The 24,519-nt window shown below is 52.8% G+C and overlaps 2 protein-coding genes across 2 annotated transcripts in view; both read right to left on the bottom strand.

The window, feature by feature from the left end:
* On the bottom strand, positions 1–10,990 carry LOC133356487 (glycine, alanine and asparagine-rich protein-like). Its single transcript, XM_061574018.1, has 4 exons — positions 10,916–10,990; positions 7,383–9,845; positions 1,349–1,437; positions 1–67 (listed from the first exon to the last, which is right to left on the bottom strand). Exons 2-4 carry the CDS (start codon positions 9,423–9,425, stop codon positions 1–3), a joined length of 2,199 nt encoding a protein of 732 aa, XP_061430002.1. The 5' UTR covers positions 9,426–9,845; positions 10,916–10,990.
* Positions 9,470–24,519, bottom strand: part of LOC133356488 (synaptoporin-like) — an 18,968-nt gene continuing 3,918 nt past the window's right edge. Inside the window, exons 2-6 of the mRNA XM_061574019.1 lie at positions 21,127–21,251; positions 13,183–13,438; positions 11,015–11,230; positions 9,535–9,845; positions 9,470–9,503 (exon numbers count right to left, since the gene is read on the bottom strand). Coding sequence (XP_061430003.1) covers positions 9,470–9,503; positions 9,535–9,845; positions 11,015–11,230; positions 13,183–13,438; positions 21,127–21,251 — 942 coding nt within the window. The remainder of the gene's footprint in view (positions 9,504–9,534; positions 9,846–11,014; positions 11,231–13,182; positions 13,439–21,126; positions 21,252–24,519) is intronic.

A 24,519-nucleotide genomic window follows, 5' to 3' on the forward strand; every position in this document is an offset into this window, starting at 1 on the left:
TCAGAGCTGCTTCTTGAATTTGAGTTTGTTGCCCTTCCCCCCGCACCTCTCGATGAGCACGGCTGTGCTGCATACGTACGGTGCGAAAGAAGTCCAACATAATACGTGTTTTTAAAACAATCAAAACAAGCAATTGAGACCCAGTGAGGCTTTTCCTGAGTCATTAGGATCGCCGCTGTAGAGTTAAACGACAGAGAAGACAGAGACACCGATCACAGTTTTTTTTAGTTTTTTAATCATGACACAAATCCATCGCAGACATTTCCGACTTTCTGAGCGCTTGAAATCCGCGATTTTCGTTGCCACGAGGTTCAGTTGCCGTATGGGAAATTCACACCGAGCTGAACGCACACTGGTACAACGACTGTGCAACATCGTCTTAATCGCTACTACAGCATTGCACGTTTACATTTTTTTAAGACCACAATTTCCACAAGAAACTCATCAATTTCTCACTCGGTTGTACCCGCGACCTATCGGAAAAGCGGTTGTTTGGCTGGTAGCGGCGCTGAGCAGTAGCTAATCCTTCTCACCAGTGTCTGCGGAGTTACCGTCACTACTGGAGACCCATCTTGTCTTTGGTGACGCTATGATTACCCAGGGTCCCACTACCCCGGGGGAGACGCTATGATTACCCAGGGTCTAATTATCGTCGCTGCTGTGGTGAGGTCTCCACTCCACTCAGCTGGCCTTGCGTACACGTACCGCATTCTCTGGATTGTAAGACGTAGCCAAAAACACACTCGTTCCCGGTGTCAACAGAGCTTTACAAATCTGTCAGCGCGCACGCACCCATCAGATTGTGAAACGCAGCCCCAACTGTTTGATTTGAAATATATGGGGGAGGGGGGGTGGGGGAGGGGGGTGCAAACTAATCTGGAGAATGCGGTAGCAGGTTCGACATTCAAGAGTTGGTCCCAAAACACTTAGCCAGAGCCCCTTCAGGCGCACCTATGTGCTGCACTTTGGAATCAGGGGTTGGGGAATCGTGCTAATTCGTGAAACTACCAAACCCACTCGATGTGGGTGGTGGTCAGGAGATCTAAACTATTTTTAATCAACCAGGTAAGGCCCATGAGCTATATGGCTCGTGCTCAGAAACGACCTGGCCACAATGATAGCTCAACGAAGTGACTCATCATGTGGACATTTATAGCAGCCAAATACTCTAAACCAGTGGCTCTTAACCTTTACTGTAGCAGCCTTGCACCCCGTTTGGTTCTCAATCGTTACATTTGTTACAACGTTAACAAATACACGGGGTTCATTAATCCAAAATAGTTGTACTTTCGTGCCCGTGCTTAATTTGTGTTTTCGATGATTTACCTTCGAACAAAAATCTGGCCACGTCTCGGCACCCCCAGCAAGGGCATCCCGCACCTTCAGAGGGTGCAGCGTGCACTCCAAGTGAAGCACCACTGCTCTGCACGCACCTTCCTACGTGTGGATGGACCCAGATAAATTCCCACGCGACCACGGGCAGAGAGAACACGCAGGCGAGGGGAGTGGACGTCTCGCCACCGTGGCAGTACACAGAGCCGATTCTTGAATTCGTCTGTGCGGAGCTTCTTTGAGTATTGTACCCTAGTAGTAGTGGATTGTCTCCAGGTACCGTAGTTTATTCCCACAAGCCAAATCGTTCTGAATGGAATGGGTCAAACAGCCCCACGCAGCACCCTCCTGAAGAAGTTTTGAGACTCAGTAAACTTTTCCTGGATTCATATTTTAATTTCTAGATATTTGATTCTGGGTCCCATTGGCATTGGCCATCACTCAATTAATATACAGAGCAAGAACACTCCTGGGAAAAATATATAGATATTCATAACCCGTATAAGTTATTTCTGCAGAATGTAGACTTTTGCTGCATAGGGGAGATTAAGTGGATGAATCAAGTGAAATATTAAAATGCTTGTTTTGCGGCCAAGTGTGGGAAGATAATTTAATGAAGAAAAAACCCCCTTGCAAAAGTGGATAGTTGTTAAAGTGTTCTAATGAAAAAAAACTCTGCACATTCCTCATTAACACATTGGCCGTAAATTGAAAAATATATCACGTGACATTTCAGGCCATGGCCCATGATATCACTTATTCATAGCACACAAGGGTGTATATATTATGAGCACGTGCTATTATTGATTAGTATTATTATGAAGAACCATTGCTTGTGCACCACTGGCAATGCAACATCGCGAACTAATGCGTCTGGCGACTCTCGCATGGTTGATCTTAAAACACGTGGGTCGTCAGGTCCATGTACACGGTAAGTCCTCGCTTAACGCGTGATGTCCACACTATAACGGGTTGTCGTTGCAACGCGGTTCTTCCATCAGGTAATACTTTTCGCACAACGCGGATTGCGCGCACTGTTTTAACGCGGAGTGCGTGCACCGTAATGAGGTGGAACGTGCGCTCCGTTATAACGCGGTTTCTGAGCGGACGATGACGAACTACTTTCTTGAGCTGGGCGACTGAGCGGTGCGGTGCAGTACGCGGAATGATACAGCAACGCGACGGTGTTCCCTCATGTATTTGTCCCGCCAGCTCACCATGTGTGCGTAGTGGCACATTATAACACGCGGCGCTTTTCAGGAACGCATTTACCGCGTTAAACGAGGACTGTATTCGTGGGTTATCAAGTTGTTTTTTTCCCCCAGGCCACGCCTGATGTCTCTTTTCTGGACGTACTGACAACAATGGATGCAATCACGCAGGGCTGGTGGCTCATCCAGCGAGACTATCAGCCTTGCGGGAGCATGAGATGGCCGTACAGCAATGGCAGGTTGCTGGAGTGACCGCGACGTATTCGTTCGTTTGCTCTGAGGACGTGTTACGGGTTTCTCTGCTCGGTTTCCTCGCACGCAAATGAAACGTGCGCGCCAATGGAACTTTGCCCAAATATTCCGACGAAGGACTCTCCTGCAGAAATAAAAGAGTCCTGAGATTCAGCGAGGCTTTTTCTTTGATTAACAAAAAAAAAACACAATTTTTTTTTTTAGAAACGAACTTAAGATCCAATCCAGACCCCCCTCTGTAGGGAGCAGAGCCTCATTATGTCACCACGCATCGTGCCAGGGCATTCACCGACTCTCTTCGAGGGCCTCTATGGTTACCCAGCCGCAAGATGGCATTCCCTGTAGCCGCAATTTGCTCTGCTCCCCAGCTCGTAAATAAATCATCATAAACGGCCTTAACCAATACGGGCACAAAATCAATGGTTTACTTATTTTAATGACGGTTTTTTTTAAAGCAGTCATTGATAACTGGGCTAAGACCGTCATCAAACCGGCTACACTTGAACTGGTTTAATCACAGATGGGAGCGTGGGATTTGAAAGGATCTACAGCGGGCACTTGCTCGGTGCTCTGACACGGCCATTATGAGTCCCCTGAGCCGTTCACCCATCTCCATCATCAGTTTATTTATTTATTTATAACAATTGTTTTTTTTATTGGCAAAAACGTTACGATCCGAGGCAACGTCATTTTTTTTAAATACAGAACTCTCACGGGCAAGCGGTGCACCGAACTGTTGTTCCCCGTGTCAGAAACTCTCCCCCTGGAAGTAGATGCCACAGAATTACTTCTGAATCCACTTCATGGGGCCTCTTATCCACACTGGCCAGGGCACCCTTAAACCCCCCCTGCATAATATTGCGTTTGTCGCATGGCAATCAAACCGAAAAGAACCGTGCCAAATTAAGCAACAACAAAAAATAATCAAATTTACAGGATTATTGTTAAGTGTGGTCATTGCTAACCGGCTTGAGACATGTGGCGGTATGAAATTGAGCTCACGATCTATCGGCTGTGCGCGCTGACACGGCCATCGTGAGCCCCGAGCCACCAAGACACCTCCCAGTCGCCCGTCTTTTATTTTCAAATTCAAAGCACAAACAGCCATGCACAAATCACAGTTGGGGGGAGGGAGAGCAGGCAAAGTGCCTGCAATGATAATTATTACCTTTCAAAAAATCAAACATTCAATTTAGCCAATCACTGGTGAAAGCTGCATGCGTTTATCTCAAGTAATCAAACAGATATCATTAATAACCAATTACTGACCATGGTAATCAAACACAAACACTACATTTCTTTTTTTTTAGTAATCTTTAAACCAACGTAGATACTAATTATTGGCCAAAAACAATAAAATTTACAGCACTTCACCTGATTAATGGCAGTGGTTTTTATCTTTCATTACGGCCATATTGCCCGGCGTGTCTGTACAACTACTCCCAGAATGCATTGCCGCAAGAATGTTTTAGTTAGATTTGCAATCCTTAACTCAAAGCGGAGCCTGCTTAGATCTTTATCGAGTCCTGGGCCACTTGTGAAGTATTCTACAGTTTTTTTTATGATTAGTGCCAGTTTTTGCCACAGGATGACGATGGATATCTTTGCACAAAGCGATAATCTTGGTAGAGGTGAAAATACACACACTTTGCCCCACCATACGCGACCTGCCGATCAACTGACTGCAGACTACCTATTCATACTGCTGGGAGGGCAGAGGCGAGGGAAGGCAATCTTTTTTTTGGAGTGGATATTATGAATTCAGCTCACAAAACAAATTAGTGTCTGCGTCTTTTCTTTGGACTTTAAATTAAATTCAAAAGGGCAATTTTTTTTATCAGCTATCAAGTATTAGCAGCATGCCTAAAGTGTCCACTAAGCCCCATTCTTTTCAAATGAGGGAAATTGCTCATACCCAGGCGAGCAGATGGGCAACAGCAGGTCAAGACTTAGTGGCACGCTAATCCCGCGGAAACGCCAGGCGGATACAAACTTTTAATAAAGTTGTTGCAACACAGTGTGGCTGACAACAGGGAGGACTAATTTTTTTATTCTTTTCTTTTAAATCTCAATGGTAATGGCATCCTGTGTCGCATCCCTGTTACGATGTCCCTGCATAAAACATTTGCGATTAGCTTTTATAACCCACAGCGAGTGCCTAAGCCTGCCCCGATGCACGTGCATTATCTGCCAATTTGCGAGTCGTAGTAGTATACATTCAACTTCCATGCTAACTAAACTCTACTAGGAATATTGATCCGGCACACATTCCTATGGCGGGTAGCCAGAATGTCCATAGGACAGCCTCCATCGACGTCCCACCAGTCATTGCGTAAGGTGTTGGATCTAAAGGGACAATGGGCCGAGTCACCCCCTGATCGGAAATTGAATTCGCAACCGTCCAATTGTGAGCCTTGTACGTCACGCAGGACAACAACATGACAACAGCGCATGAGGGATGCATGCGATGCCACTGCCCTCGGTTACAAGGGTGATGCTTAACCCTTTCCCGTTCCGCTAACATACGTATGTGTACGTCATCAATTGTTCTTCCAAGGGCGCTACGCCCCTACAAATACAATGAACGCTGAGCCGCTTACGCGTTACGGGATTCAGCGGTGAACGGGATACCACCACCCACCCTGCAATTTGCAGATGTCTCGGAATGCGAAAGGGTTAATGTAAAGAGACACCATTTCTGGGAGGCTCAACATGGACACGCGGTGAGCTGGAAGTCCCCACCTTCCCCTCTTTCGGCCCCACCTACTTTTACATAGCCACGCCCACTCGATCACTCGGCCACTCAGCCACGTGACATGTCTCTGCCAATAGGGTGCACGTGATTTGGATCGCGTGATTGCCTTTTGACTGCCGTTGGGTGATTCTGCAGGTGGCGTGGCTGCAAGCAGGCATTTACGATAAATAAATAAGATTACTATGATTCACTAAGCTACGTAAGTTGCTTATCATCACATATATTATTTGCCTCTCTTATCGAACATTTCCATAGAATAGAGAGAATGCCTTTGTGCCACATGCATGACATTTTTTCCCTTGCCATGTTGGATTTAGCATCGCCACGTGCTGACCACGTGACCACGACCAGCCAATCAGAACGTTGTGTTACGTATGGGGGGGGGGGGGCAACACATTTCAAAGCTTGGTTCCAACAAAGTTGCAGAGCAGCGTGCAACTTCATGTCACAACGGTGTTTCCGTCGATTGTTGGATCGAACAAAAGGTCATCGACATTAGTTTAAGGTAATAACACCTTAAAATCTTGACTTAAAGCTTTCGTGACTGCAGGAATTCCTATTCTTTGGGTCTTTCGGTAAAGTCGCGTAGATAGGTTCAAATAAAAAAAACTACGACGTTTCGATCGCAACACAAGCGGTCGTCATCATGAAAAAGGGGGGGGGGGACCGCTTGTGTTGCGATCGAAACGTCGTAGTTTTTTGGTTATTTTTATTTGAACCTATCTACGTGACTTTACCGAAAGACCCAAAGAATATAATAACAACTTTGTTGTTGTTGTTGTTTTACTGTTGGATTAAGATGCCATCCCGTTTGCAAGCAGGGGAATAAAAAACCGCATGCATTCATTGCGTGCACGTTGTTTCTTTGTCATGCTGTGTCGCAAACGTTCTGCTGTGCCACTTTAAAAACATGTTCAAAGCCTTGTTGCTACGTTATATTGGAAAAAAAATGGAAAAAATAAGGGGATACAAAACTTTTGTTGTTGTAGAGTACTAGCAACAGTATAGTAGTGATTGGATGAAGTCGTGGAGAGTTTTAATTAGACAACTGGATGAGTAAATATTATTTAAGGTAAATAACATGCCCAACTTATTTCTTTTTGACACATTTCCTCGTGTAAACTTGATTATCCTAAATACCTTAACACTGTTTTAGTTTGATGCGCTGAGCAGGCAATATTACCTCGCCTACATTTCTGCCTGGTTCCATTTAGTGTGAAAACAAAAGCGACACAAGTGAGGCGGGTTGTGTGCAATTTAAAAGGATTTTGCATAACATTTGGAAAAAGCAACGGTCCAGAAATATGGCACCATTCGACTTCATCTGAACCAGGCTTTGACATCAAACCACAGGGTCACTGTAACGTAACCCCTGTCGTTACGCGAGGTGAATGCACGCAGCCTCGCTTCCTTTGCGTATTTAAACGTGTTCAAACAAAACATACTTGCAGCGAATGAACCGTGGGAGTTTCATGTGCAAATCCTGACCCCGCCCCCTGACATCGCACCCACACAAGCCAGCACACTCAACTCTGTACACGCGTTGTTTTTTGTTGTTGTTGTTGTTGCCATCTTTACAAATTCTCAATTCTGGTGGACGGCCTCCGTTTGGCAGCGTACACGTATTGTTCATTGCCGACTCTGCCGCCATCGTCGTCGCTGTCGCCCTCGCTGCTGTCATCGCCGTGCCGCTCGCTTTGGACATCGTTCGGCCCGCCGCGCCACCACCCGTGCCGGCGCCACCTCTCGGGGTCGGGCAGCAGCGTGTCGACCCCCCATGTCTCCGTCGCGTCGGCCGCCGCCCGCCGCCACCACCACTGCTTCTCCGCCGCCGTCGCCGCCGCCGTCGCCGTAGCCGTGGCCGCCGTCGACCCCTCCCCCCGCGCCTCTCGGCCGACGGGCCGTGCCGCTTCGTCGTCCTCGGCGTGCCGCGGGGCCCCCTCCACCGTGGCGCTGCGTCGCTTCCTCCGCGGGGCGGCGGTGCGGCCGCGCTCGCGGCTGCGCTCGCGGCTGCGTCTCCGCCGCGCCGGTCCCGTCGTTTCGTCCGAGTCCCTCCTGCTCCACGACGACGCCGTGGCCGACGCCGTGGCCGACGCCGTGGCCGACGTGACCGCACCGCTGGCCATGTTCCTCTGGTCACCCGCGCTGGCCGACGTTCTTATCGCGGCCGTGCCCGCCGTGGCCCACGTGGCGTAGCCGCTGGACGCGGCGTTCCGCGGTCCGCCGCCGCCGCCGCCGTTCGTCACGATCAGGTTCCTGCTCTCGCTGCGTGCCGAGATTCTGCTCGTGCTGTTGCGTCTCTCGAACATGTAGTCACTCGTCCTGTTCAAGTTCAGCCGGTTGCCAAGTTGGTCACCGCCCCTGACTTCGTTGCAACCGCTGCTGTCTTTACCGCGGCCGTCCATCGATCTCCCCCTGTCGACGACGACGTCGACGCTGTTTTTCCTTCTCCCGTCCATCGACCGTCCCCTATCAACGCCGCCGCCGTCGGCGCCGGCGCCGGCGCCGCCCTCTCTTCCCCGCCCGTCTGTCGACCTTCCCCGGCTGCGCACGCCCCCACCCTCGCCCCTGGCGTCCCTGGCGTCCCCGCCGGCCTCGCCTTTAAAACGCTCCGTCCCGGCGCCGGCCGCCGCGTGGTGGTGACGCACGGAGCTTGCCCGACGCTCACCCCAGGCTCGCTCGGGGCTTTTGAGCCTCATGGACCCGCCTGACGAGCCCGCGCACGTGGCCGCGTCCACCCTGAGCGTGTCGGTTGAGTTGCAGCTGCGGCTCTCGGCCCAGCGCGGCCGAGACAGAGTCGCGCTGGACCTCCGCGTCGGAGACGCCGGCCGCACCGCCTTCACGACCGCGACGCCGCCACCGCCGCCACCGATGCCGGAGCCGCCGCCACCGCCGATGCCGGAGCCGCCGCCACCGCCGATGCCGGAGCCGCCGCCGCGCCGTGAGCCCCAACCGCAGGATACCATGATCTCCTCGGCGCTGCTGACGCCGCCCCCGGCGTCGCCCCCGTAGGAGCCGACCTCCCGGCTGCCCTCGTCGTCGAAGTCGACGTCGTTGAGGCTGCGCGCGCCCGTCGAGCGGCGCCGCTGCACGCTCACGTGAATTTTCCTGGCCCGCGCTTCGTGCGGGTCGGCTAGGCCGCCGTCGCCGTCGTCGCAGTAGAACCTGCTGCCGCCGGCGTCCAGGCTCTGGCGGCCCAGCGCGGACCTCTGGCTCCCGCCGCTCGCGTACTTCCTCTTGGCGATGGGGTGCTGTCTCCGCAGGCGGGTTTGGCGACCTCCCGCGCCATCGTCGTCGTCGCCGCCGCTCTTGCCGCACCCGTCGTTTTGCACGATGAGGTAGCCCTTCTTGATGAGGTCGTCGATGATAGCGGCATCGCGTTTGCTCGCCTCCTCCGCGCCGTCCGCCTTCCGGACGGCGCTAGGGTGGACGATCTTCGGTCGGGCGCGTTTTCCGCCGCTGCCACCGCTCCCGTGCCCGTCGACGTCTTCGTCGTCATCGTCATCGTCGTCGTGGCACTCCAGCTTGGGGATGCTCACGTACACCTTCTTGGGGCGCTGCGTGCCGTCGATGTCTTTGCCATCGTCACCGCCGTCGTCCTCGTCGTCTTCGTCTTCGTCGTCGGCCGAGAAGCTGTGTCCCGTTGAGAGGCGCGCGCCCCGAGCCCGCGGGGGGCGCCCGGTGGCCTGCGCCAGCCCGGCCGCCCCCGTGCCCTCCCCCCCCGCCGCCGCCGGCGTCCAGAAAGTCGTCGAGAAGAACGACAGGACGACCGAGGAGGGCGACAGCGAGGCGAGCGTCGCGACCGTCTCTGCCGGCAGAGCCGCCACGCCCAGCCGCCGGTACAGGACCTCCTGCACCTCCTCGGCCAGCATCATCCGCGCGTCGCCCTTGCGTTCCGCCGGGCCCGCCGCCGCCGCCGTCACCGCCGCCCTGGCCTCCGCGAGCGGGGGGTCCTCGCCGTGCGTGTAGCACGGGTTGTCGTACTCGTGGTACGACACCTGCGGCTGCAGGAGCCGCGCCTTGGGGCTCGTGCCCAGCTGCCCGCCCAGGTCGATCAGCACGTGGTCGCCGGCGGCCCGCTCGAAGTCGCGGTCGCCGATCGCCGAGGATGCCGCGGCTCCGCCGCCGCCGCCGCGGTCGCCCCTCCGGGTGGACGCGGCGAGGTCCGGCTCGGAGGCGCAGAACGCGGAGCCGTGGCGCAGCAGGGGCCGCAGGGACGGCGCGCGCCAGCCCGTCTCCTTGTAGACGAACCACACGTTGCCCGTCCAGAGCAGCCAGTTGATGAAGCCGAACACCTGCGGGCGACGGCGGCGGGGGAAGCGTTTCGTTATGGACTCGGCGCGGCGCTTCCCGCGTCTCCGCCACGTGGTCACGATGGTGCCACCCGAAGCCCGGAGCTCCACGACTCGTATTTGCCGATCTCATCGGGAATCTTACAGGCCAAGAGGACTGTCTGTAAAAAACAGCTTCATATAGCTTATTGGATTCCTTCAGTATAAATGTATTAAATGCTTACCCCGAGTCCTCAATACTCTGATAGTGCGCTGTTTTTGAGTTGTACGCCTTTTGGCGTCATCTGGTCCAACACCAATGGAGACTAGGCTCTAAGAAAAGCTGTCTCGGGTGTGGACCAATCAACTTCAAGGACAGTGCATATCATTACCATTATCAGAGTTGTTTCTTTTTTTTGCATTTTGACTGCTTGTGTTGTGGTTGTTGCAAACATGATGCCTTGTATAAAGGTGTCAGTTGTGTACCAGTTGAAAGGGTAAAAACCTACTACTATTACTAAATTGATTATGATTCTTCTGGACTTAAAGCCTCGCGTAGTGCTTGGATGGGTGAACGCCATGGACAAAGCAGGTCGCCTCAATCTTTATTTTATTCAGAATGTTTATTTATCTCTGAGGAATCCGATGAGCTGTGAAGCTCTTTTTCACAGATGTCCAGGAGTCACAGGCCTTACGGGGCTATGTGGTGGGCAGTAATTGTGATAATAATTTATAGCATTTATAAAGTACTGTTCACCACTATAAACAAATAAAACGTTGGCCAATGGGAGGACAAACTAAAAAGTAGCGGAGCGACTTTGAAACCCAAAAGAGAAATTTAGCGAATTTTGAGGAGGGGTTTTAACAAGTGGAGAGCAGTACAGCCAAATCTAGCGTTGTATTGTACTTCTTTGCTTCTACGTCCATGCTCCCCCCTGCCTCCAGCCCGACCCCAGCTGCCCCCACCAAACCGCGGTCAAACGAGCCCCGCCCGGGCCGCTGGCGGCACGGAGAAAGAGAAGGGGGGGGGGCGGAGAGAGAGAGAGGGGGGCCGGGCCCCCCCTGAGGAGGAATCGCCGCGTTGCCCGACTCACCGCCGCCACCACGAGGGAGGAGAGCGTCGGCGCCGACCTCCACTCGCACCGCGAGCGCCCCACGCCTCCCCCTCCTCCCCCTCCTCCTGCCCCCCTCGCCGCCGCCATCCCCGCCGGCAGGGCCTGGGGGAGAGCGGCCGCGCGGGGGTCCCTCCCGGCCGCGGCGGCCGCGGCGGCGGCGGCGGCGCGGCACGCGGGCACCAGCGCCCCGAGGTGTGCCGGCTGCAGGGAGGCGCGCAGCTCAGCCAGGCTGGCGGCCCACAGGCACGAGGCGAGGAGCCAGAGCAGGGAGAGCACCAGCGACACGGACACGTCCTGCGGGGGGAGCGGGGAGCGGGGAGCGGGGAGCGGGGAGCGGGGAGCGGGGGGGAGCGGGGAGCGGGGAGCGGGGGGAGCGGGGGAGAGCGGGGAGCGGGGAGCGGGGGGGAGCGGGGAGCGGGGAGCGAGGGGGAGCGGGGAGCGGGGAGCGGGGGGGAGCGGGGAGCGGGGAGCGGGGAGCGGGGAGCGGGGAGCGGGGAGCGGGGAGCGGGGAGCGGGGAGCGGGGGGGAGCGGGGAGCGGGGAGCGGGGGCGGGGAGCGGGGGAGCGGGAGCGGGGAGCGGGGGAGCGGGAGCGGGGAGCGGGGAGCGGGGGGAGCGGGGAGCGGGGGGAGCGGGGAGCGGGGAGCGGGGAGCGGGGGGGGGGCGGGGAGCGGGGAGCGGGGGGGAGCGGGGAGCGAGGAGCGGGGAGCGGGGGGGAGCGGGGAGCGGGGAGCGGGGGGGAGCGGGGGGGAGCGGGGAGCGGGGAGCGGGGGGGAGCGGGGAGCGGGGAGCGGGGGGGAGCGGGGAGCGGGGAGTTAACGCGGCCGTGCGGCTCACAAATCGGAATGTTAAGAAGATTTATTTGTCCCGGAGGAATCCGATGAGCCATGAAGCTCTTTGTTTTTCCCCTTCCCAGAGACGTGTCCGGTCGCTGTCACGGGTGCGCTTCGAGTTGCAAGCACAAACACCGACGCTCGCCACCGACTCTGCCTGCTGAGTGCCGCGTGTGGACATCGCCGCTGGTGGGACAAAGGCGGCCGGGCGTGGTGCTGGCCACTCGCCCCCTCGTGTGCCGTGCCGGCCTTCATAGGCGCTGCTCGCTACTCGCTGACAGCACTTGCCCCGAACAGTGTGTTCACGGCGATGCGGGTGGACCTTTGCCTTCGCATTCGCGCTGCCTGCGGATGTGTCTGTGTGTGCGCGTCAGTGGCCGTGTTGTTCTCTCCGTCGCATCCTCTCACCGTCTCTCTCGCGCGCTGTCATCGGAGTTGTGTGCCTCTAAGCGTCAGTGCCAGCGCGCATTAAATAATGCAGTCTGTGTCAAATCTGGTAACGGCATTTAAGCCTCTGTCAACACCGATCGCTTGACGTCCCACTTGTATGTATACGTGCGTAGATGTGGCACTACACGCCCGCGGTTATGTCAGATTTGGATGATTGCTTGCCAAGATGTGTATACCGAAAAGTATGTATATATTGAATTAAAATGTGCGATACGCATTTAACGTGAATTAAGAAATATCATCCGTTTACCCTTATAGGGTGGGTGAGGGAGTGGATGGATTGAGGGTGTTTATTGGTGGATCGGTGATTCTGCCATTCACCTACTCTCAGACAAAGCAATTGAATGGCTAAATGACTTGCGACTGAATATCTCAGTTGCTCTCCATGGGCTGCACGAAAGAAGGAGACCACGTTGCACGTTTAATATGCAGAAGAAAACTATTTAAAATGGGGTTTGAACAAAGTTGAGTGCGGTGCAGATCAAAGTGTGTTGTAGTTCAAAATGCTAATTTGATTTCCAGGGCTGGGTGAGCGCTGGGACTTTATAGGCAGCAGCCCGAGGCCTTGGATATTGAGGGCCACTGCCAAGAATATTCGCTGCTTAATAACAGCTGAAATGCAAGACTGGAACACCACGACAAATCCCCGAGCTAATTTGGTCATAAAAGCCTCAGCATCACTTCGTGTCATCGCTCCCAGCTACGTGCCCAACATTTTAATAGTTTTTCTTCACATTTACAAGTTAACGCGTAGATTTTCGCGATCGATATTACGGTTCACGATTGTGTTTTTTTTAGGTTACATTGCACCACCATACAATACACAATTTGGCCTTCGTATCCCTCATTAATTGACTGAAAATATCTTAATACATATCGAGGACGGCAGAGCTTAGGCAATATTTGGCACCGAGGCTTTAAATCAATTTCCGGCCGCGTGGTCACGTGCGCACGCGGGCACGTACGATCTTGGGGCCGCGGTTGTTGCGCAGGTAGTTGCGCTGGTAGAAGATGGTGGCGACGGTGGCGCAGAGGGAGTAGAGGAGCGACACCACCCCCACGGCGACGAGCAGCCGCGCCGACGGCACCACGCCGGCCAGGCCCGCCGGCAGCGCCGACGGCCGCCCGGCGTCCATCGCCACGGTCGCGCCGTCGCTCGCCAGACGCACGTGCAGGCCCGCGGGCACGCAGCCGGAGACCCGCGCCACCACCCCCAGCAGCCTGCGGGCGACCCAAACCGCACGCACGCACGCAACACAGACGTCGCGGTCCCCTGCCGCCCGCTTACGTAGCCCGGGGTGGGCTGGGTGGGTAGGAGCGGTTGAGAGGGCACTCGCCGCCGATGATAGCCGCGGTCAGGGATCCAACCCAGGTGAGCGGAATTGCAGTTGTGACGTGCTAACCGCTAGGCTACCGCTCCCTGCGTTCACACACTAACCGTGCCAACCTCCGATTGGCACGGTTGGCTACGTGCGGTGCAAAAGAAGTTCAACATACATACACACAGACACAAAGATCCCCCGTGTAAGTGCTGTTAGCGTGCGACTACGAAGGCCGATGCCGCGTGCAAGTGGTAGCGCAGTGGGCCACCTTTGTCTCGCCAGTGCTGATGCTTCCACACTGCAGTGGCTACTAATCATACACGAGCACCTGCTGACCTAGGTGAGGCCCAGGACTGGTTTGGATATCGCTCGATACTGATGTTTTAGCCGTGAGCTTGGGGCATCTGGTTCTTCACGGAGCTCGCCAACCACTGCGCCACCATTCCCCCACGCCAGCAGAGGCGAGGCAGCCAGGCGGCTCAAGAGGTCGAGTGCGAAGCCGGAACAGCTGATCTACCCTGGGTTCGAATCGAGGGCAGCCGCTAGAGTCTCAAGCGATGCGAGTTGATAGTCTCAGCCCCGGTCACCCAATGACGACACAAAACAACAAAGATGCTGCACTTAAATTTGGATAAATCCCAGCGCTGATGATGCCTGAAATATCGCTGTGACAGTCGTGCGACGAGTAGGGAAAGTGTTGCTCCCTCGATGTTAACTGCAAAGGATCTCTGATCCTGACAAATCTGCGCTCGACGTTTCGGCTCTTCTCCAGCGTGAAGGAACATTTCACGCGAGTGGTTATTGAAGTCATAAAAAAGTTGGCTCCCGTCTGGTTAAAGGTGAATTTTTTTTCACGCAAAAAAACAAATTTTAAGATGAAAAAAAAAGATGAATTTAAATTGAAGTCAACCTGGTATTTTTAAAAATCAACCAGTGAAATTGGAAGGGGAAAATAAAAATTCTCAGATCTGAAAAGGTTTTGACGTTTTCTGCGCGGCATTTGAAAAAAAAAAGGCATTTTACTTTGGCAGTGGACTCGCGTGTCCCAGCCGGCTACGCGGAGGCAACGAGGAATTGCTTCCAAGTAAAAAAAAAAAAATCCACCGCAAAACATCTCGGAGAACTTGTGAACAAACGAAGGAAAACAAACCCTCCCTCGAATTTCCGATCTCTGACTTTTAGTTAGCACAAAATGAGCCCTCCCCCCCCCCGCTTGGGCTTGCGAAGCTACGGCCTCTGAATCGGCACCCGTTGGTGATTCGTGGTCGGTGACGCGGCCCGCTCGCGCGCCGTGCCAGTCCGCATGGCGCTCTCCAGAATCACTTTGCCACAGCGCTCTGCAAAGATCTCCGCGTGATGCATGCGTCTTGTGTGCACGTGTAACAGTGGTGGGGGTGGCGGTGAGCGCTACGGACCCGGCAGAGACCCGAGTTCGATTCTCGTTCACGGCCAATACCGGTGACGATTATAAGGATGGGTGCTGGGCCTCCCCTAGGTCGACTCAACCTCAAATGAGTACCTGGTGCGGTGTGTAAACATCGCCACTGGGGAGACAAAGGCGGTCGGGCGTGGTGCTGGCCACCCACCCCCTCGTGTGCCGTGCCAGCCTTCATAGGTGCTCACTAACAGCACTTGCCTCGGCAGTCTGTTACAGGCTAGACGGGGGATCTTTGTCTTTGTCTTGGCCTGATTGTGGGGAGCGGTGGTGTAGCGGTTAGCGCGCCGCGCTACAAACCCGGCGACCCGAGTTCGATTCCCGCTCACGGCCAACACCGCTGACTATTATTTGAACCGGTCCTGGGCCTCCCCTGGGTCGACTCAGCCTGAAATGAGTACCTGGTGCGGTGTGTAAACATCGCCAACTGCGGAGATAAAACAGGCGTTATGCAGGGGACCTTCGGCTATGTATTTGTCGATGGTAATGGCAGATATTTTGTAGGTATTTGTTTATAAAAATCTAAACATAGATATTTTAAAAATAATACGCATGCAGTGCAGCAGTGTCTTTCGGAAATACCCTGATCGCTTCAAAATTAAAATATGCATATTGTAAATGCAATTAGTAAATAAATCGCTCAATGAGGTAAAAATGCAATTAGAGCTGGTGAATAGATGTCGTCGTGTGAACGTGGGAGTAAAATAATTAATTGGCTCATAAAAAAACACGCACACACACGCAATGCACTGATGAATAACCCCGCGTATAAATAAGCATATAAATACATGCACATTAATTTTAAGCAGAAATTTATAAAAGAGATGGCGGGACAAATATCCGAGGGAATACCTCCTTGTTGCTGTCTCATTCCGCGGACTGTATCACTCCGCCCAGCCGCGCAGCTCAAGAAAGTAGTCTCTCGTTAACCGCTCAGAAGCCCGCGTTATAACGGTGCACATTCCGCGTTATAACGGTACGGTTCTGGGTTATAATGGGGTACACGTTCTGCGCGCTGTGCGAGAAAGTTGTTCCCTGATGGCAGAAGCACGTCGTGGCGACACCGCTGCCACGCGCTACGCGGCGAGGACTTCGTAAACGAGCGTGGGCACACTATGGGAACCTCATTTGCCAGTGAAAAATATGATAATTGGTTTTTTACCCTTCTATCTGGCAACAAAACTGACACCTTTTTACAAGGAGTCATGTTTGCATAGACCGCAATACCTGCAGTCATAATACAAACAAAAGACATAACTCTGATAATGTGCACTGTCCTTGAAGTTGATTGGTCCACACCCGAGACAGTGAAGTTGATTGGTCCACACCCGAGACAAGTGTGGGCACAGCGAGTGCCGGATGCCATGGTCCACATTACTCGGGAAAAAAAAAACCCGTGCCGGTTGTCAGGAACTCAGAGCAACATTTGCTGTGAAGCAACTGCAGAGTGCCCGTCAATCGCCCCGTTCCCTCGTCACAGCCGTGCGCTACGAGGATCGCACGAAACATATTAAACGTCCTCCACGATTTTGTTCGATGAGCATTTATATATTTTTAATAAACACACCACTGCATGCTACTTACTTAATCGACCCAATATCCAAGCGGACACGCGTTGAGGATGTTATAGGGGATGGTCCGATGTTTCCCCGATTCAATTTCGATTCCACGTGGGCTACGAATGTTTTCATTGATTCACGTCACACACACACCGAGTTCACGCATTGCCCCTGCAGACATCAGAGGCCGCTACATCCACAACCATTTTTAAATATCCGGATTGGTAATTACCAATCGGCAAACTTGGAATTGTGCCGCTTCATAGAATGTCTGTGAGTGGCAAGTGATGTCTGACCTGGTCCTGGGCTTCCCCTAGGTCGACTCAGCCTTAAATTGCCACCTGGTGCGGTGTGTAACTACGGGCAACTGTGGAGACAACGCTGAGGCCGGAGCGTTCTGACCCTGGACGCGCCATCCCTCCTCGTGTACCGTTCCGGCCTCAACGAGGTGTTCGCCAAAAAAAAAAAATCAACCCCAAAAATCTATAAAACTGTTTAAGCTCTTGTTCTTGGTTCTTTCGGTAATGTCACGTAGAAGGGAAATAATAAAATATAACATATAAAATGAAATTCTCACGACGTGTCATGAGAAATAAAACATAATAAAAATAAAACATAATAAAATTCTCACGACGTGCCGTGAGTATGTTTCATTTTATTATTTTATTATTTCCCTTCTACGTGATTTTACCGAAAGAACCAAGAATATGAATCCCTGCAGTCACGAAAGATTTAAATCGAAGTGTTTAAACTCTCTCTATTTTTTATTTTAGCAAGTAAGCCCCACTGAGTTAAATAGCTGTTTTTTTTTCTAGGAGCGACCTGGCTATCACAAATGAAATCTCAACGAAGCAGCTCATCACGTGGACATGTATAGAAGCCAAGTACTCGAAACGCGTGACGTTGATTTTAAATGTGGAGGGAAAATCCCGGAGGACCCGGAGAAAAAACCACACGACCACGGAGAGAGAGAGAGACACGCAAACTACTAATATACAACAGGCGTCAGGGTCGGTATCGGACCAGAGGTCGCAAACGGGTTTTGATTCCTTACCCGTACCCGGCCGCACCAGGGTCGCAAACGGGTAACTGTACCCGGCCGTACCCGTACCCTACTCGTACCCGGCCGGGGAATGAAGCCATGTTGCAGGCGCGGGTGGGTTGATTCTAGGAACTTGAATTGTGAGAAGAGACAAGACGTTGGGAAATGAGTGACAAACAGTTACTCACCAGTGACTCACGGCCTACCCGTACCCGGCCGCACCAGGGTCACAAACGGGTAGCCGGGTATCGGGTAGGGTACGGGTATCGGGTACCCGGTTGCGACCTCTGTATCGGACCCATGACCTCCTGTGTACCAGGCGAGGTAGTTAACATCTCGTCCACGTGGCGCCCAGTCTACGCGTGACCACGTGGGAGACGCGCGCGTTCATCTCGTGACCGCAATCCGCCCTCCTTTCGATGAGTAATTTAAGGAGGAGAAAATTGACACGAGCACTTCGGCTCTCGACCAATCGTCGCTGACCCGGGTCAGCGGAGAGATCCCTCGCCCCGATTTGGTGGCGGCATTCCCACCAAAAAGACAATTTGGATTTTTAAATAAAATCTCTCTCTCTTACTGGATGGTGAGATCGGCACTCCGCCCGGTCACCCGTCTTCTCTACCCCCCCCTCTCCACCAGTGCCAAACACTCGTTTAAGGCTGAATCGACCTAGGAGAAGGCTACAGACGCTAGTTTGAAAATGTCGCGCCACTGATGTTAGCCGCGTCCGAGTATCAATGAGGACGAACGAAGACAAAGATCCCCCGTATGGCCTCTGACAGACTGTGGGGCAAGCGCTGTTAGCGAGTAGCACCTATGAAGGCCGGCACGGCACACGAGGGGGTGGGTGGCCAGCTCCACGCCCGGCCGCCTTTGTCTCCCCAGTGGCGATGTTAACACACCAGGTACTGAGTCGACCTAGGGGAGGCCCGGGACCGGTTCAGATAATCGTCACTGGTGTTGGCCGTGAGCGGGAATCGAACTCGAGTGGCCAGGTTCGTAGCGCAGCGTAGCGCTAACCTCTACACTACCGCTCCCCACAATCTGGCCAAACACACACAGACACACAGACACATACACACACAGACATACACAAACACAGAGAAACACACAGACACACACAACACACACACAAACACACACTCACACACAAACACACACAGACACACACAAACACAAATAAACACACACAGACACACAAACACACACAAACACACAAAGACACACACAAACAGAGAACCACACACAGACACACACAAACAGAGAACCACACACAGACACACACAAACACACACAGAAACACAGAGAAACACAAACACAGACACACACACGTGCCGATGTCCATGTCTCCAGTGGCAATGCGGTGTTATCCCCCTGAGATAACACGCGGCGCCGCTCTGTGTGTTGCAAGTGGCTTAAGCCGTTTTTTGTTTGTCGGGGGGAGGAAGGAGGGCACCCCCCCCCTTCTCTCTCCAGATGTCGGTGAAAATTAAATCGTTGACCATGCGCCTGCCGGCTGGCCACGCCTCCTACCCCTCGCCCACCCTTCTTCGCTCCCCACCCTTCCTCGCTCCCCACCTTCAAGTTACTGGAACCTGGCGACTCTCTGCATCTCAGGAGGGCGATGCGGGGGAATGGGCCGTGCCAGGGCTGCTGAGCCGGGAGGGACCCTGGGGCGTGAATCCGTGGTCTCGGCTCGGTCATCGATGACTTGCACCGAGAACCGGCAGATTCTCACAGAGATCCGCAGACTCCCATCAAGACCCGCAGACTCACGTAGAGACCCGTGGGCTCACGTAGAGGCCCGTGGACTCACACAGAACAAGCTGTGATGAAACTGGGTTCTCAAGTGTAGTCAGGTGATGGTCTCACAACAGTTACCAGTGACTTACGCGGAGACCCACAGACTCACACGGTAACCCATGGATTCACATGGAGTCCCATAGACTCACATGGTGACCCATAGACTCACATGCAGACCCATAGGCTTACATAGAGGCCCCTTGACTCACATAGAGATCCATAGATTCGCATGAAGACCCATATGCTCGCATAGAGAATCACAGACTCACACGGTAACCCATGGATTCGCATGGAGTCCCATAGACTCACATGGTGACCCATAGACTCACATGAAGACCCATAGGCTTACATAGAGGCCCCTTGACTCACATAGAGACCCATATACTCGCATGAGGACCCATATGCTCACATAGAGACGCACAGACTCACACGGAAGACCCATATACTCACATAAAGACCCATAGACTCACATGGTGACCCATAGACTCACAGAGACCAGGTTGTGATGAAACCGGGTTCTCAAGTGTGGGGAGTTGGTGATCACACGAGGGGCACCGTGTAGTGCACACATTCACACATTCACACGTTAAAACAATCCCGCCACCGCTGCTGCTGCACTCCCGCAGAGTCTACAAATCCCTCCCTCTGCTTGTGTGTGAATGTATGTTGAACTTCTTACGCACCGTACGTAGCCAACCGTTGCCAGCGACCCGGAACACATTTCCATACCCAGCACGACAGCACGTAAAGTGGTTCAAACCCTCTCGCAATGGTCCCTCCATGTTGACCTGCGTCCAAGAATATATTGCTGCACCCAGCGCCCCAGAATCGAGTGTTTAAACATCTCACGATGACCGTGGCTATTCCAGTCCACCAGAGACCCAGGACGTATTTCCCTACCCGGCACACCACATTCAGTATGTGGGAGTTAGCATTTCGCCAATGCAGGGGTGTTGCGGTGGCCAGATGTTAACTACCTTGCCTAGTATACAGGAAGGCGTGGGTTCGATCCCGACCCTGACGCCTGTACATTTTAGAGAGTATTTGGCTGCTTTACATTTCCACGTGAAAAGCCACTTCGTTGAGCCATCGTTTATGTTAGCCAGGTCGCTTCTTAACTAAAGAGCTATATAGCTCAGTGGGCCTTACCTGGTAAAATAAAACTAGGTTAAGGTAATGGGTTAGGTTAGTACATAAACCTTTCGTAAACCTGTCAACCCATATGCGCTACCCGTATTCTTGTGCAGGGAAGTTGAGTTTTGAGGTCCATACGGCGTACAGCCGTTTCAGTACGGGCATAAACATTGGTTGTGTCTATTTGTTTGTGTTTTTCCCTTGTGGTGGGACTTTGTGGGATGAACGTTGAGATGTATAAGGGGCACGGGTGACCAATAAGGTCTGACTTGGTCTGTAATGAGGTAGGGCACTGACAAGGGGTTGACAGGGATGTCCTTGCTACGGCCGCTGCGACTGCTACCGGTCAGAGGTCGCAAACGGGTTTTGATTCCTTACCCGTACCCGGCCGCACCAGGGTCGCAAACGGGTACCCGTACCTGGCCGGGTACGGGTAGCCGGGTATAGGGTAGGGTACGGGTATCGGGTACCCGGTTGCGACCTCTGCTACTTGCGTCACGCGCATCTCCTCCTGACGCAGTGTTGCCAGGCAGGGCCCCCACCAGGCGAATCCGGAAGCGAGAGTGACAGCTGAGAGAGTTGAGAGATGAGAGACACACACAGACGGCACCCACCGGAATGGGTACTGGATGGGCACGTGAACATCTCCCAGGCGCTCCGAGCTGTTCCCGCACGGCAGCTGGAAGAGCAGCTCCCCGTGGTAGCCGCAGCATGTCGCGAAGGCGAGGATGGCAAAAATCTGACGGAAGAAGAGGGAGGAGGAGGAAGAAGAAACCAAGAGACAACGATTCGACTTAAATTTTGATTTAAAGCTTTCGTGACTGCAGGGATTCATATTCTTGGTTCTTTCGGTAAAGGCACGTAGAAGGGAAACAATAAAATAATAAAAAATATCTTTTTATTAAATAATAAAAATATATATTTTTTATCAAATAATAAAAATATATATTTTTATTTAATAATAAACAAACATTCTTTATGATTAAATAATAAACACACATTTTTATTAAATAATAAAAATATGTTTTTATGATTTTATTGTTTCCCTTCTACGTGATTTTACCGAAAGAACCAAGAATATGAACGCTTCGACTGTTATTGTTGCAGAGCTACGCGGTCCGGCCCCATTCGGCCGCCCTGGTTATTGACCACACGGCACTTCCTACTCCATTCACCACAACTCCCCCCCCGCAACCTCCGACTGGCACGGCTTGACATGCACCCCCACCCACCCCGCGCTCTCCAGGAACGATGCCGATGCTGATTGGCAGTGAACCTCCAACTGGGATCTGGGGCCCCGGGCGAGCGTCAACAGCCCCCCCCCCCCCCCACGTTCAACCTCTCGTCACAGGTGAGTGGCTAGCGCCTGGAGCGACCCACCACTGCACGCTGACATTGAGATGACACGGAGATGTCGACGATTGTCCGGCTTCCTTAAAATCCATCTGGTTATCGATCCGAATAACTCTAGTTTCTCGTTTGTTGTTGTTGTCACAAGTAATTGAACGTAATCCGATAATAAAAATCAATTCCACTGCTGGATGACGTGCTTCCCCACGCTGCTGCTGTTGTCACAATCAGAATCTTTATTTAGACAGGAGGAGGAATCCGATGAACTATGAAGCTCTTTTTCACAGATGTCTAGTAGGGGGGGGGGGGGTCAGAAAGTAACAAGGACATGTGCCCACTCTGTATATTGGTGCAATTATGTAAAGCTATTAATGCTTATCTGTCTCTGGTGTAGGCCAATCAGTTTCAAAGACAATGCACACATTATCAGAGCGTGTTTGTTTTACGTTTGTTTTTCCCACAAGCACGTGCGTCCATTTGGTGTGTGGACATCAGCATGGTGCTGCTTGAACGCTCACGTCACACCCGTACTCTTGCATTGGCTACCAATCAAATATCGAATTGATTATCAGGCCCTGCTATTGACCTACAACGCTGTCAATGTGTTAGCCCCCGCATTGCTTTCAGGAACTGATCCACTTACATACACCACCAACGAGGTCCTTGAGATCTTCTAATCACCTTCTTTTTAGTATTCCGAGGTCACAGCTTCGTGCCTGGGAGTGATCGGGCTTTTGCCAGTGCAGCCCCGAGACTGTGGAACGCGTTGCCTCTGACACTAAGACGATGAGACTCTCTCTCGTGCTATTTAAATCTATCTTCTCCCCAGAGCTGTGGACGTCTACGCGGCTGGCTCGATCTCACTTCCCTGGGATCCTTGGATGAAATACGCCTTCACAAATGTAAATTATTATCATCATTAACACCTCCTGTTTTATTGGAATGAAGAGTGAAGTCTATTCTCATCCCCCCCTCACCCCACCTGTCATCAACAGGGAATCTGTCTCGCTGCTGCCAAGATGGGGGATACAAATAAAACAACTGAAACCTTTGCAAGGAATCATGTCACTGCATTAGCCAGATATACTTGTGGTGAATATGCAAACAAAACACGCTCTGACAATATGTGCATTGTCTTTGAAACTGATTGGTCCACACCAGAGACAGCTTTCTTTAGAGCCTCGTCTCAAACAGCGTTAGACCAGAGGACGCCAAAAGGCGAACAGCACAAAGACCATGCCACTATCAGGGCATTGAGAGCTCGGGGTGGACCAATCAGTTTCAAAGACATTGCACATACTGTCAGAGCGTGTTGTTTCGTTTGCATGTTCACCACAAGTATATCTGTGGCTAATGCAAACATGATTTCTTGCAAAGGTTTCAGTTTGTTGTTTTAACATCTTAACACAGATATTTTATTGCCAGAAAGTGGAAGAACCGATTATCATAATGTAATACTGGCAAAGGAGGTATCGTGAAATAAAAATAAATGGACAGAAAATTCCCGAGCACCGGTGCTGGGGAACCCATCAGTGAGACGAGGCAGCGGTGAGGAGGTGGCGGGGGGGGGCTCCTGATGTCCATTATCGGGGGGGGGGGGGGCGGGGCAAGATGGGTTCTACCCATAACCTTTCGTTTCCCAGTCAGCCCAGTTAATGATAAAAAACCACAGCGCCGCACCTTGACACGGATACACACACAGCAGACGAAGGTCACGTCCCCGCCGGGGTAGCCTCCAGCAGGCTTGCTGGGGCAAGTGCTGTCACCGAGCGGCAGCTATACGAAGGAGCGGCACGGCACACACGAGGTGTGTGTGGCTGTGTGTGTGTGGCTGTGTGTGTGGCTGTGTGTAGCTGTGTGTGTGTATGTGTGTGTCTGTGTGTGTGGCTGTGTGTGTGTGTCTGTGTGTGTGTCTGTATGTGTCTGTGTGTCTGTGTATGTGTCTGTGTGTCTGTGTGTGTGTCTGTGTGTGTCTGTGTGTGTCTGTGTGTGTGTCTGTCTGTGTGTGTCTGTGTGTGTGTCTGTCTGTGTGTGTGTCTGTGTGTGTGTCTGTGTGTGTGGCTGTGTGTTTGTGTCTGTGTGTGTGTGCCTGTGCGTGTCTGTGTGTGTGTCTGTGTGTGTGTCTGTATGTGGCTGTGTGTGTCTGTGTCTGTGGGTGTTTGTCTGTGTGTGTGTCTGTGTGTGTGGCTGTGTGTTTGTCTGTGTGTGTATCTGTATGTGTGGCTGGCCACCGCCACACCGCCGCCGCCGCCTTTGTGTGCCCAGCGGCGATGTCTTCACATCGCAACAGGCGCTCATTGTGGGGCCCAGTCGACACAGGAGGAGCCGTTTCGATATCACCACGCACTGAAGCCAGTGCACTGCGCAGTGAACCACCGCTCCCCAGTCCTCTAAGCCAATGGTTCTTCTTCTGCTTCACCTGGGGTGGACGCTGAACCCCTGTGGGGGTGCGAGACGCCCTCTCTGTGGGTGCGAGACGTGGCCAGATTCTCTTTTAGGAGGTAAATAATCGAAAACCAAATTAGGCACGGGCACGTAGGTGTGCAACTTACTTTGTTTCATCAAACCCCTGAGTATTTATTGGCATTGTGAAATGTCGTTACGATCGGGAACTTCAAGGGGTGCAAGACTGCAGTAAATGTGAAGAACCGCTGCTC

Source organism: Lethenteron reissneri, chromosome 54, assembly GCF_015708825.2.
Source record: "Lethenteron reissneri isolate LAM-NWPU_2019-01 chromosome 54, ASM1570882v1, whole genome shotgun sequence".
In the NCBI taxonomy this organism is placed as follows: domain Eukaryota; kingdom Metazoa; phylum Chordata; class Hyperoartia; order Petromyzontiformes; family Petromyzontidae; genus Lethenteron; species Lethenteron reissneri.

What these genes read in the sequence shown, in the direction of transcription:
- LOC133356487 (XM_061574018.1), bottom strand. Translation starts at nt 9,425, where the DNA reads ATGATGCTGGCCGAGGAGGTGCAGGAGGTCCTGTACCGGCGGCTGGGC. An exon ending in CGGCGACGGCGGCGGCGACG is followed by an intron (nt 1,438 to 7,382) that starts GCGGCGGAGAAG and finishes ATCCACACGTAG; the next exon opens with GAAGGTGCGTGCAGAGCAGT. An exon ending in CTTGCTGGGGGTGCCGAGAC is followed by an intron (nt 68 to 1,348) that starts GTGGCCAGATTT and finishes GTACGTATGCAG; the next exon opens with CACAGCCGTGCTCATCGAGA.